Raw genomic sequence first — 13,768 nt, forward strand, 5'->3', positions numbered from 1 at the left:
GAAATTTAATTGTTGATTTCTATAAAAATGGTTAATATCAAAGGGAAATAGCGTAAATTGTTAGAAAAGCCAAAACAACAGTTGAAAATATTATTCACCGGTTTAAAAATTAAAATCCATTTATAAATAAGCCAAAAATAACTATTTAGCTAACGCCAAGAAATATAAATGATCAACTAAATCAAGATAAACTACGATTCAACACCGACACAGACATTACTTCGAAGTAAAGGCCTAAATTGCAGAATTGCCCTGTTTGCTTACAGCTACGCTGGCAAAGATTTATTTCTGGAAGGAAATGATGAGAGCAAACATAATCTTTTTGGGTCAGATGGCAAATTAAATGTTTAGAGAAAACCCAATCAGGTGATGAATACTAAACATTTAGGTCCGACAGTCAAAAATGGTTGGGGTGCTTGCTCAGTTTCTGGTGTTGGTAAATTGTACTTTATTAAGTAGAATATGGACAAAAGACAGTATTTTGAAAAATAATGTCAAACTAAGTGTTGCAAAGCTCGGCATAAAATACACCATTAATTTTTACCAGGATAATGATCCAAAATAAACGGCTGGAATTGTTAAAAAAATTTGTATGGGTATCTCAGAGTAATTACCTGATTTGAACATCATTGAAAACTAGTGGCTAAAACTTGAAATTGAAATACGAAAACATGAGATTCCTAACAAGAACATACAAAACATCCGCAATATACAAAACATCTTGTGGAATTTAATGTAAATCAGTTATACACCAGAAAAGATATCCAACAAAATATTAAAAATATATTTTCCTATACTTTAATCAATAAAAGCTTATGTGAACCATTTTCATTTTTAATTTTTTACTTAATGTTAATTTGAATACAAATTGTTATGGAATTAATATATTTTATTATGTACTTGATATTTAAATAAAATGAACAAACCAATTTATCCACTTCTCCTTAGTCATTTTATAGATTTCTTGAACTTTTTACAATTTAAAGTGTTTAGATGCAGATGGGCCATTTTCACTGTGATTCACTGTATGCATGTTTATGCATGTCTGCATGATAGTATTACGATTACTTAATACGATGTTTTATATAATTATTTACAATGACATTAATGACAATTTTTTTTATTTATTGGGTGTATGACTTAAAAATGCAGGATTAATTTTAATAATTTATACATATGTATGTCATTTTGGAGGGTCATTTATTCTCATTTAGTTATTGAACATTATAGTGTAAACAACAACGTTTTTTTTTTGTGGGTCGAAAATGTCGAATTTTGTACCAACGAATCGTCATATGAGGGAAGTTTTGCTTTACTTCTTTAATTTGAAAAACAGTGCAGTTGAAGCTCACCGGAGCTTATGGTGAATGTGTTTCATCGAGAATTGTAGGCATTACTCCATGAAGACTATTGTAAAACTCAACAAGAGCTTGCAAAGTCATTGGGACCTACTCAAGCATCAATTTCAAAATGATTGCGAGCGGCATGATTCATCCAAAAGCAGGAAAATTGGGTACCATACGAATTCAAGCCGAGATATCTTGAAAGACAATTTTGCATGTCCGAAGTAATGGTTTAGCGTTATAATAAAATATAAATTTTGCACCTAATCATTCCTTGGGAGGAAAAATGAATCCATTACAATAACCAGAAGCGTAAGTAAAGCCCGACCAACCAGCCGAATTGACACCAAAGAAAAATATCTATGGTAATTCTCTATATTTGCTGGGAGCAAAAACGTCCTATCTACATATTATGAGCTGCTGAAAGCTGACCACACCATCACAGGGGAGCTGTACCGAATGTAACTGATTCGTTTGATGCGAGCATTGGTCGCCAGAATGTGCAGCCAGACATGAAACTATAATATTCCATCATGACAACACTCGGCCACATGTAGCTCTACGTGTTAAAAAGTATTAAAATGAAGTGGTTGGGAAGTTTTGTCTCACCCCCTTTATACTCCAGATCGTGTCCCGTCCGACTACTATTTGTTTCAATCGATGCAAAACGCTCTCTCTGATATACGTATCACTTTGAAACTGAGTATCCACTATTGATTCGTTCTTGGCCTCAAAAGATGAACAGTTTTTTTTGGCGTGGAAAAGGACTAATAAAGGCCAATACATTAAATAAATTTAATCTACTAATTTCGCATTTTTATGTCATACACCCATAACTCATGTTTTGATTAAGTTAAGAATTACTAAAATAAATTTATTAAATACATAAATTAACATAAAATGTCATAACTATACATACATTAATTATTACTATTATGTTTATGTTTTAGCAAATGTTTTTATTATTTAACATTGTTGCTGTTGTTAATGTTGTTATTTCTTTAATGTATTTAAATACATTTTAACGAGTACTTTGTCCTTTTGTCGCAATATTGTTGCAACTATTTATTTAATTATATAAATTAATTACAAACTAAATATGTATTATTAACTAAATAAGCTTTGCATTATTTGTTTTATTTTGTTGTAGTGTATGTAGGCAATATGTGTTTGTGTGTGTGTATTATGGTGCATAATTTTATTTAATTTAAATTAAGTTTTTTTAACAAGTATCTTTCATAACAAAATCACCACTAATATTAAAATCATTTTTTTTCAACTTTTTTAATTATTTCGATATTACAAAACTCATATCTTCTTTGTATTATTAAACATTAAACTTTTTAAGCTTTTTTTTTAATTACGGTCATGTTTAATTTATTTCATTTTATTACTTCATTGGTATAAATTTATTGGTATTATTATTATTATTTTACATGTTTTAAATTCAATTGAAAATTTTTTATATTTTGCGGCAAATTGAAAATTTATTAAACTATCTTGTTTGAGAGAAACTTAATAATATCGTTAATAAATTGCTGGCTACCAAGAGAAATTGCAGATGTTTAAAATTACATTTAGCTGCTGCTGAACTGGGCCCAAAATATGTCTCCAGAAAACCTCTAAAGCCACCTCCAGATGATGTCACTACAACGGAATTAAATATATAGATAAACTTTATTGTAGCTGTTGCTTTTTTATATTTTTTAAATAGTTTTAGTTTTTGCCTAAATAAATTACAAATAAAGGGTGAAAAAATATTGACCACAATTGTTGTGGATTCAGTGACAAAAAAAAAGAGACAAAAGTTTCAAGTTGAGATTTATGCCATCCATTGCTTTAGTATTTTGAATACAAAACAATGTTGAAGAAGGATACCTAAACAAGTAATTGCCTAAATTACTTGTTCAATGTATTCTTTGAGTTATTACAAATAAATGAATTTGAACAAAATACCTCAAAAATTGTCAAGATAAGGCTTTGCAAAATCGTATATATGAGAATTATAGAAGTGTGCAAACTCCAGTTTTTTCGACAAATTATCTAATCGGTCAATATACCAATACCAAATATGCTTTTAACCAACAACAATCAAAAATTAACGAATAAATCATAAAGAAATATGGTCATTGGAGATAGTTACCTTTGGTCATTTTATCACCAATGTTACCATATTTTCCAAAAATCTCATACCTATTGCTTTTGAACTTTTTGCAAACTACTTTTGCTAGTTTTTTATATTTAAAATATATTTGGAGACACAAGTTTCTTTATTTATTACAGAAACTAATTTGTAGTCAGGCTATTGGTATCATTGGCCTGCGGAGCACATTCGCTTTTCTATTTCTTTCTTAAATAATTCGCAATAAATGATTATTAGCAGCTCCCATACAATATTTTAATGGAAAAACCTTTAAAATTCATACGAAATTTTCCAAAAAAAAAAAAAAATACAAACTCAACAAACTAGGTCCGTGAGCTTGTGTTACGATCTTCTAAAATTTTCAAATAATTTTTTTAATTTTTCGACATTCAGACTCTTTTGAATTTTGCTATAATATCGCGTAAACACAGCTTCTTTATAAGAGACAGTGAGATGGGCGTTGAAATATTTCAAAATGCAAAAATCTCAAACAGATGACATTATAAAATATTGGTACATAATCGTGTCCAGCAAATTGAGACTTTTAGATTGGAACAGAACAGCGACCCTATAATTCTGAAAGGGCATGTTGAGTAGATCATTTTTGTAGAATAAACTTATAGTTCAGCTGGTCTGAATTTTTTTTACAGTGGGTCAAAGTTTTAATTTTTTGATCGAAGGTAGCATTATACTAAATGAAAAAAATGTTGTAAGTTAATATCTGAGAGAATTCTTATTGTCAGAGTTGTATTGTGGAATTTAATGGCGATCATTTTTGTGGAAGATCTTAAACCTCTAGCTCCTATCCTTAGGGGTCAATTTGACCCTTATTTCGAGAAAATCAAAAAAAGTTCTTTAAAAAAGTACATTTATGGATTAAAATATTCTACGAAATTTTTTGCCGAAAAATTTCAGTGGGGGTCACCAAAGATACAAAAGTTGTAAATAAAGCGCTTTACACAAAATTAGTAAAATTGCACGGCATCTCGCGTCTCACATTTTTTAAAAATATCTCCAAATATGATCCGAATGAGTTGAAATTTAAAATATAAATAGTCCTTAAGGAGATCTACGAAATATATGCATACATATGTAAATTCTCTCTTTGAGTTCAAGAGATATTTAGGTTTATTTATTTTTTTTAATTCTGCTCGATATTTTTTTGGTTCTTTTAGATATGGCTAAACTATTAAGCTTCAAGTCCTAATTTTTCAACAATACCAACTACTTATACAAAAAACTTTCATTTCTTCACCACGAGCTCCACAAACCTTGCTCTCTTTTGAAAAATTTTAAAATTTTTTTATACTTCCATTCAAATTGTGTTTTGGAAAAAATACGACCACTTTTTCATGTTCCAACTTTGGATGCCTGTAATTTTTTATAGGGATGAGATAACTGTTAGCATGTTATTTGTATTGAATTCAAAATTGTATTGCAAAAAATTTCGTAGAATATATTAATCCTTAAATGTCCTTTTTGAAAGGACTTTTATCGATTTTGTCGAAAAAGGTGTCAAATTGACTCCTAAAGAGAGGAAATTGGGGGTTATGATCTTCAGCAAAAATGATCCCCATAAAATTCCATAATATAACTCTGACAATAAGAATTATCTCAGATATTTACTACCTTCGATCAAAAAATTAACACTTTGACCTACTGTAAAAAAAAATTCAGACCAGCTGGACTATAAGTTTATTCTACAAAAATTATCTACTCAACAAAAATGCTGTTGGACAGTGTAATTAGTCATATATCCATATAAGGCTTGCTTACGAAAATCAATTTAACAATCATAAATCATTAAAAAAAATCTCGGTATCCACATGAAATTCAACAGACTTAAGTTTCATATAACTTGACCTAATTTCATGGCGATAGGTACATAATTAGTCATAGCTCCCAAAAACCACTCACGAATAACAAATTATTGAAATTTTAAACGAAAACTGTTGCATGTACTTAGTGTAGGGTATTATTAGGTTGGCCTTGACCGACTATACTATCTTAATTGTTTTATTTATATCCGCACGCAGAGAAAAACATGGTTCGGCTGTGTTCTTTATGACAATAAATTGTTGTTGAGCACGAATAATTGCTATATTAGTTAAATTTCAGCAATATTTTAGTTACTGTAATCATTTTTATGTTTATCGCAATTATAAATTTGAGTATGATTCACTGAAACATAATTATATTTCTAACAACTAAAGAACGATAACTATGCAAAAATATTCTATTAATAACAATTAAATGTTAAGTTTGTATATGGGCAATTCAACGAGAATGACAACCACAACTGAAAAAGACCCTTGAAACTTTTTTCATGATGATTTGAATAAGCGAAAACACTAGAATGTTACTATGTGAAGGTTTTAGAGCTTTTTACAACATTTTAAGAGCAAAATTAATAGTTTAAACTGACTATATTTATGAAATGAATTTGATTCTGATTGTTTTTTTTTTGCTATTATCAACATGTTTATTGAAACTGAATATATATTTTATATTTATTTTTTAGTTTTTTTATACATATATTTACAGAATATAAATTGTTTTACTATAAGAGAAAAATCTGTCACGTACGATATTAACATGAATGGATCTCAGGAAATTAATAATTTTAACACAAATTTTCTTAACGGACAGCATATTTTCATTGTGGGTGAATAAAAAGTTTGATTTAAAATAAATTTAGCTGTTTTTACTCAGCAGATTCAATTGCATATATGCCGCAGAAGGAGTGGACATTTTTGAAAAAAAATACACCACTGTGATCACTGCTTGTGATAACACAAAATCAACATTTATAAACAAAGCAATTCGTATAAATATAAATGGAATTATTTATAAGTATTGAGAGAATTCAATTTGAATAGTGTACTACTTTTAAATACTTCTACTAGTTAGTAGATTTGCTTATTATTTTTCTTTGTAAATAGATTGCATAAAAGATGTTTGAAAAAAAAAAAAAAAAAAAGTACTTCTACTAAATCTTAAGTTCTGAATTTGAAGATTTTTGTTAACAGAAATCTTCTCATTGGCATACCTTCCCTCTAAAAGTTAACTTTTAACTACATTTTTTAACAACTTTTGAAACTCACAGGTACCACAGAGAGAACAATAATATTATTGCAATTCATGTTCGTATAAAAAAAATATTGTTTATCTATGAAGAGATATGAATGAAAATAAAAAAGAGTTAAAGGACTAAACAACTACAGTACAATACAATAGTCAATGTGTTTTGTATGGGGGTATAAGTTTTCCATTTAAACTTTGAACTTACGTTGTATAATGTACACAAATAGTTAGGAAAGTGCAGTTAACAGAAAAACATATACACGTGAAAATAAATAAAATTAAAAAAAAGTAATCTGTTGAATGAAAGTACATATTATAAATTTAAAGTTAACAGTGGTTTAGTTAAATAATATATAAATTTATTTGTGTTTCTCTTAAACTGGAAATAAAAATATGTAAATACAGTAAAAAGCTTACAAAGAGAATGTATATAAATTTTAAAAGGCATTAGTTAAAAATATAGTCATAATAACGTTACAATAAATTATTATTATTATAAATATCGATATATTCTTTATTTGAAAAACAGTGAAACATTTTTGCACTTTGAAAATGCATGGAGTTTGAAGGGTTGATTGAGAGCCATCTAATTTCTGTTGGGAAACTTTGTATGCTCCACTTTATACAGTGGCGAGCTTAAAAAATGCAACGCTATGCAATTGTGATTTTCAACTGCACTAATTTTGATCAAAAAGGTATCCAATTGTCCACATCTGCTGTTTTTATATTCTTATTGATCATAGGCAATTATTGTATGACATTTTGTCCAACATTCTTTTACGTAAGGATAATTATAACATTTTTAGTAAAAACAGTGGTAAAATTTTGCGAGCAAAAAAAAATGCAACTCTAAGAAAATTGACTTGATTTGTAAAATTTTGAAAAAAATTATAGAAAATTGCTAAAAACTATATTACTGTTTCAATACAGTAATTTACTGTTAATACTAATAAATTCAAGGATATGAAATCTACAAAGGATAACAGAATTAACGAATGATGCATTTTCTGTTCAATATGGTGATTTTTTCGAAAACCAAGAAAATTTTAAGAATATTTATTTATTTCTTTACCAATTTAAAATCTTTCGGATATTCTCTATGAAAAGGAAATCAAATAATTGTGGTGGTGTGTCTAACACTGAGTGTATAAGAGCTCAAGATCAAAAGGATATGACTAGTTAATGTTAGAAGGGTGATGAAATTTAATGCCAAAATAATATTTCCACAATCATATGACATCATGTGGTCTTTGAAAGTTACAAATAATGAAATCATATCCAAATATCCCTTTAATTTAAGTAAGTAAACAAATTCCAAAACATCGGATGACAACTGTAAATAATATTAAATTTGACACTGTTCCTATTTCATAGAATCCTATATTTAGCTTACGTGATTACTAAGCTATCGCAATTTTTTACTATTTTAGTTTAATATTTAAGGGAATATCTGTGACCAGACGGCCTGAGTAACAAATCGAAACTTTCAGGCACTAATAAATTAAAATTACGTTAATTGACCTTCCATAGAATACGACTGCACCATTTTAAGAATAAAGGACCTGCTTCGAAAAGCATAGGCGCTTAATTTATTTTTGTAAATAATATATGGTTTATTGAATTGGTTTCTCCTTATTATATTTGCATCACTAAATTATCTTTTGGAGGTTGCAATAGTCATAAATGTCCACATGTGTTCGTTTGGGTAGCATCAAATATATGTTGTCACCTTCCATGGATCAGGTATCACAGGCTTGACTACTTCAATGTCTAACATTTTAGTTTTATTTCAATAAAATTCAATTCAAAACTAGCCATTATAATTATTTCGGCACTCTAATCATAACACAATTCTTAATTCTTATATCTAAATTTTTATAACGGAACAGGAGTATGGCGTTTTTTGGATAAAATTTTTATCCTTTTGAATTTTAATGTCATTAAATTTGTTTGCATTAGTAGTAAATGATGGTAATGCAACATTGTTATAGTTTTTAGCAATTTTTTATAATTATTTTTTTCAAAATTTTAAAAGTTAAGTAAATTTCCGTAGAGTTTCATTTTTTAGCTGTTTTTACTAAAATTGTTATAATTATCCTTACGTATAAAAATATTGAATAAAATGTCACACAATAGTTGCCTATGATTAATAAGAGTATAAAAACAGCAGATGTGCATAATTGGATATCTTTTTGAACAAAATCAGTGCTGTTGAAAACCATATTGCATGGTGTTGCATTTTTTATGCTCGCTACTGTATATTTTCAGTGGGGGTAAAACTACTAGGACATTATAAAAACACCGCAAAACTTTTAATATTAGGACATTTTATATTCTTTCTTTATGTTGATTGATATTTGCTTAGTTTTTCAGCTATAGCTGAAGAACCATGGATGATTTCTTATTTCATTCTTCTGGAAAATATTGGCCTGAGAACGACAAATCATTTGGAGATAGTCCTAGCACTGTGGCCTAGTACTTTCACCCTGACTTGAAATTTAAAAAGCCACTCTTTGTCTTCCATTGCCACCTTCGCCCTAATTTGAAACATACTTGTATTTTCCTAGAAAATCCATGCTGCATTTTTATTAAATTTTTGCGCCATGATAATATAGAACTTTTTAGAAATTTATTTACACAGAACAAATTTAGAAATTTAGTCACTTAAAATCGGTACGCACAGTAGTAATCATAACAACGCCCCCCGTTATCAAAATGGAAAAAGATTTACATATGTTTTTAACAACAAATCAACCGTTATTCTACAATGAATTGCAAGTTTCATTTAGCTTTAAAAAGTATAGACACAATGGAAAAAGAAGCTAGAGATAAAATTGTGCACAAATGTCTAGAAAATCCGACTTTGTCGGGTTAAAAGATAGCCAAAATCTGAATACGTAAAATTGAAGAGTCAAGCTTTTCTGAAATGTTTTCAAAGAATATTCAGAATTAAATATAAAAAGAGAGTTTGGAAAAGCGATTACTGCCATTTATAAGATATCACACATCTGATACAAAGTTTTAGCCAAGTTGACATTACTCAAATACAACTTTAAAGTGGTATAATGAGAATAATATTGATGTTAGACCAAAACACATCCATTAAACAAATTGCCGAAATCTTCGTCCAATTGAGATATATTGGGCAATTGTTAAACGTAAATGGAAAAAGAGTGCAGGTACAGTAAATAACCAGATTTTGTTGAGCAGCTATTAATGGGAGGCATAAAAAGAAAATCCAGAAAATTTATTCGCAATAAAGACACATAAACCTATAGTTATATTTTTTTAAAACTTAATAAATTACCTTTAATTGCATGTATAAAATGTTAACATACGTTGTTTATTTAAAAGTTATGCTCGCTTTAATCCGTACCGATTTTAGGTGGCCACTTCTTAAGGAATTAATCCTATGAATTATTTAATTATGAATGCTATAATGAAATTGTTGCGGAAACAAATTTAATATGATTTTAAAATTGATTATTTCAAATCATATTTCAAGCTAAATATTTTACGAGACCAAAAAGTCCGAAAAAGGCAGTCTTTTATACACACTGTTCCCATTCCGTCTTGTCCTTATTCGTCCTGACCTAACCCTCAAATTTATACTACCGTCCCTGTCTTGCAAACCCCGGCGATCGTCTGATCTCACTTTCCCCAGTTCCTACATATACCTTATGGTTCTACGACTTATATTTTCATATGTTACACACGGAATGACAAACTCAATATTCAATTTTGAATAGCGGTACTTCATAGGTTCTATCAAATTCAACCAATTTTTTGTCAAAATTTTGGATTTGGCTTATTTGTAACAAAAACTAAAAGCAAGGGAATCCTCAAATGTCATATAAGGCTTTTAGGATGTTCGGTCCAAATGTGCCCCCAATGTGCAAAACTTTTTTGACTTTTTACACCCTACAACACCGTAGTGAAGAGGGTATTATATGAAGTTAATTTAATGAAATTAGGCATATTATTTTGTTTTGGTTTAAGTATGTATGAAAAATATTGAAATTGGTGACAATCGGTCTAATGTAAAATAATCCTGACCTTTCTGACACAGCTTGAACCTTAGTTCAGATTTAGTTTATTTGTTATCCTATCTAATCATTGCCCTATGATTTGCCCACAATTAGCTAACACTTGTTTAGAATAAAGGTTTTCTACTAGTTTTTTATAAAATTTATTTATCCATTCCGTTCTTTAAGTTTCATATATTCTTATTAATTCCTTAAAAATATGTATAATTTTAGTTCCTAAGGACTTAAGTTGTACCATGTAGAAATAAATATTCAACCGACATTCCATTAATCATTTGTTTATGCTCTTACTTATATAGTACTTGTATTGTTTCTGTTTAGCTCTATTATTTACACTCCCTTTCTTCTAATCCTTAGTGATGTTTTAAAAAACATAACATTCTTTAGAATATTTAGATTATTTTTAGATTTTGCTACAATTATGAATTAGTAATAAACACCACAAAAATGTATAACAAAAAAAAAAAAGGAAAATGAAAAAGAAAAAGAAATGTGTTTTATATGGAATAAACCTACATACATAATGGAAAACATAACAATGAAATGAACAACAAGCAGTTCATCCATATGGCTGTTGGTAACAAACAGACGAAGCACAACCTAAAAGATGAACAAGAGATGATGACATGGCCACCAAGGGTGCCGATGATGTCTAAAATGAAACCTAAAGCTACATTTTGTTTTGTTTTCTGTATTTGTGTGTTATTTTGATACAAAAAGGAAATAGTGACGACAACAGCAACAACAACAACTCCATAAACAACAATAGGTACAACAAAAACAGACAACAACAACAAGAAAATGGAAGAATATTTTAGAAACCCAATGACTTTTGATGGCGTTGACCAGAAACTGCCACTTCTATTCTATAACACAAAGTATGAAATTATGTAGCAATTTTGTGCTCTTTTCTATTCCAACTGTAAATTGTTGTGTGTATGTTTTTGTTTTTGTTTTTTCATTTTCTTTTCCAAAAAGCACAAAATAATCTAAATTCGAAAGACGTGTATGTATGAAAATGTGTAGTAGTGTAAAAGCGGAAATGTAAAAGCGGAAACTACTAAATTCTAGAGCATAGAAAAATATAACAGTAAACACTAGGGTGGGCCTTATTTTGCACTTTTAAGATTTTCGATGCTCCCAAGAAATAAAATTGTTCTCCATCATCTAAAAATTACATGCTGAAAATTTCAGCGAAATTTCTTGTTATGGCAAACAGTCAATATTTTCAAAAGTTGTAGTTGAAATAAAATCCAATCCAAAATAGTTTTTGTATTTAATTTATCCACAGATGTTTAAATATAAAAATTGTCTGACAACGATATCCCATTACAACTTTATACAAAAACAAATAAGAAAGTGTGGTCGGAAGTGGGCCCAATTATGGACCTAATTTAGTGATTTATGTCTATATGAAAGTTATTTATGTTGAATTTTTTGTGTATACCAAAATTTTTAAGAGATTTATGCACGTTAAAGTGATTTTCGGAAGCGGGTCTATATGGGAGCTACGACTAATTATGGACCGATCGTAACAATATTTGGAGACATGAATTTTGTATATATAAAACTTATTTTTCAAATTTGATCGAAATATCTTCAAAATTGTGACCTGTACTTTGCGTACGAGGTTTACATGGACAGTCAGCCAACCAGCCAGACGGACGGACATCGTTTAATCGACTCAGAAAGTGATTCTAAGTCAATGAAATGAATTCATTTATTTATTGAAAAAACGTATATTACCTAGGATGATTCAAAACAAAACAGTTAGTTTGATTTTATTTGAGGCTGTTTTATCTTACAAAATACTTGTAAGAGTAAACACGTCAAAAAATTTGTGCTAAAAAAAAGTGGTTACGTTTTTCGAGTAAATATTTGCCATGTGTGAGACCCTACCATTAGACTTATATATTTGGGCTTTACAAACATCTACACAAGCGCATTGTACCCACCCTCCCTAATATGGTGGTGTAGGATATAAAAATCATAAAATATTTCATAAATATCCCAATACCTGAAATTTTGCATTTTAAATGATTTTTAAGCGAAAATTAATAACTATTATAAACACTAAATGAGGATTAAAAATGTAAATTTTAGCATTTTTTTCGAAGAAATTTTGTTTTTGTCACAAGTTTGTTTAAAAAAAACATTTCCTCGAATATTTTTTAATATTATATTCCAGATTGCTTCTTTGAATATTTTCAGTCTCTGATCTTAACAAATAAATTTCATCTATTTTAGTGCTATAAATTTAAAATTAGAAAATCATAAATTAGCAATCTAAAGAAGAAATCTTAAGTTAAATTTTTTAAATTTTATGATTTTATTTTGCATCAATTTGCAATGGGCTAATGATGTCAGATATTTTTTATATTTTATATGCAAGTATGTATGAATAAATAAAATACAAAAACTATTTCTAATTGAACTTTTTTCAACCTAAATATTAAATAAATTTTTTTGGAAAACATTGCTATTTTCACCCCAAACACGATATGTCAATTAAAATATACAATCTCTAAATGTTACCCGATTTTTGGATTTTTGGACTTTCAAAATTTAAAAAGATTGCTAAATAAGAGCCGCCCTAATAAATATGATGTTGAACAAAACAAAAATTAACTTAAATCTGTGTAATTTTTTAAAATTACTGCAAAAAAACAAAGGAGGCCTTAATAGCCTGAAGTTTTTCTTTGGGTAATAGGTGAGAATTAATGGGAATTTTAATGGCCTTAAGAATATTTCAATTACTATAGCCACACCCAATTAAGATGGGCTCAAACTTCATCACCATGATCCGGGAGTTAATTTAATTTTAGCTACTTGACAGTGTGTTAATATGAGCTGAAGTAGTTTACATTATTTACTTTACAAGGGATAGAATTATACATTTTAAAAATTGAACTTCAAAGCATTAGTCTAATCTTTTAAAACATATTCAATAAATAGCTTTTATATTTTATTCTCAGATTTATTCATATTTTATCAATGATGTTTTGTGCTTCCCTTAGCTCACCACGAATTAAACTCAAATGCTTATATAAAAACCGACCAAATATATATTTAGCTAGCCCGTATCAAAATGTACAGTAAATAAACAGTGAGTATTCTAATGTATCACATATTGAGCTATAATAACTTTTGAG

General features: G+C 28.6%; 1 protein-coding gene across 1 annotated transcript in view; it reads right to left on the minus strand.

The window, feature by feature from the left end:
* Window positions 1-2,838: 2,838 nt before the first annotated feature.
* Window positions 2,839-13,768, minus strand: part of LOC135952292 (uncharacterized) — a 223,505-nt gene continuing 212,575 nt past the window's right edge. Inside the window, exon 6 of the mRNA XM_065502166.1 lies at window positions 2,839-2,990. Coding sequence (XP_065358238.1) covers window positions 2,839-2,990 — 152 coding nt within the window. The remainder of the gene's footprint in view (window positions 2,991-13,768) is intronic.

Source organism: Calliphora vicina, chromosome 1 (genome assembly GCF_958450345.1).
Source record: "Calliphora vicina chromosome 1, idCalVici1.1, whole genome shotgun sequence".
Lineage (NCBI taxonomy): Eukaryota > Metazoa > Arthropoda > Insecta > Diptera > Calliphoridae > Calliphora > Calliphora vicina.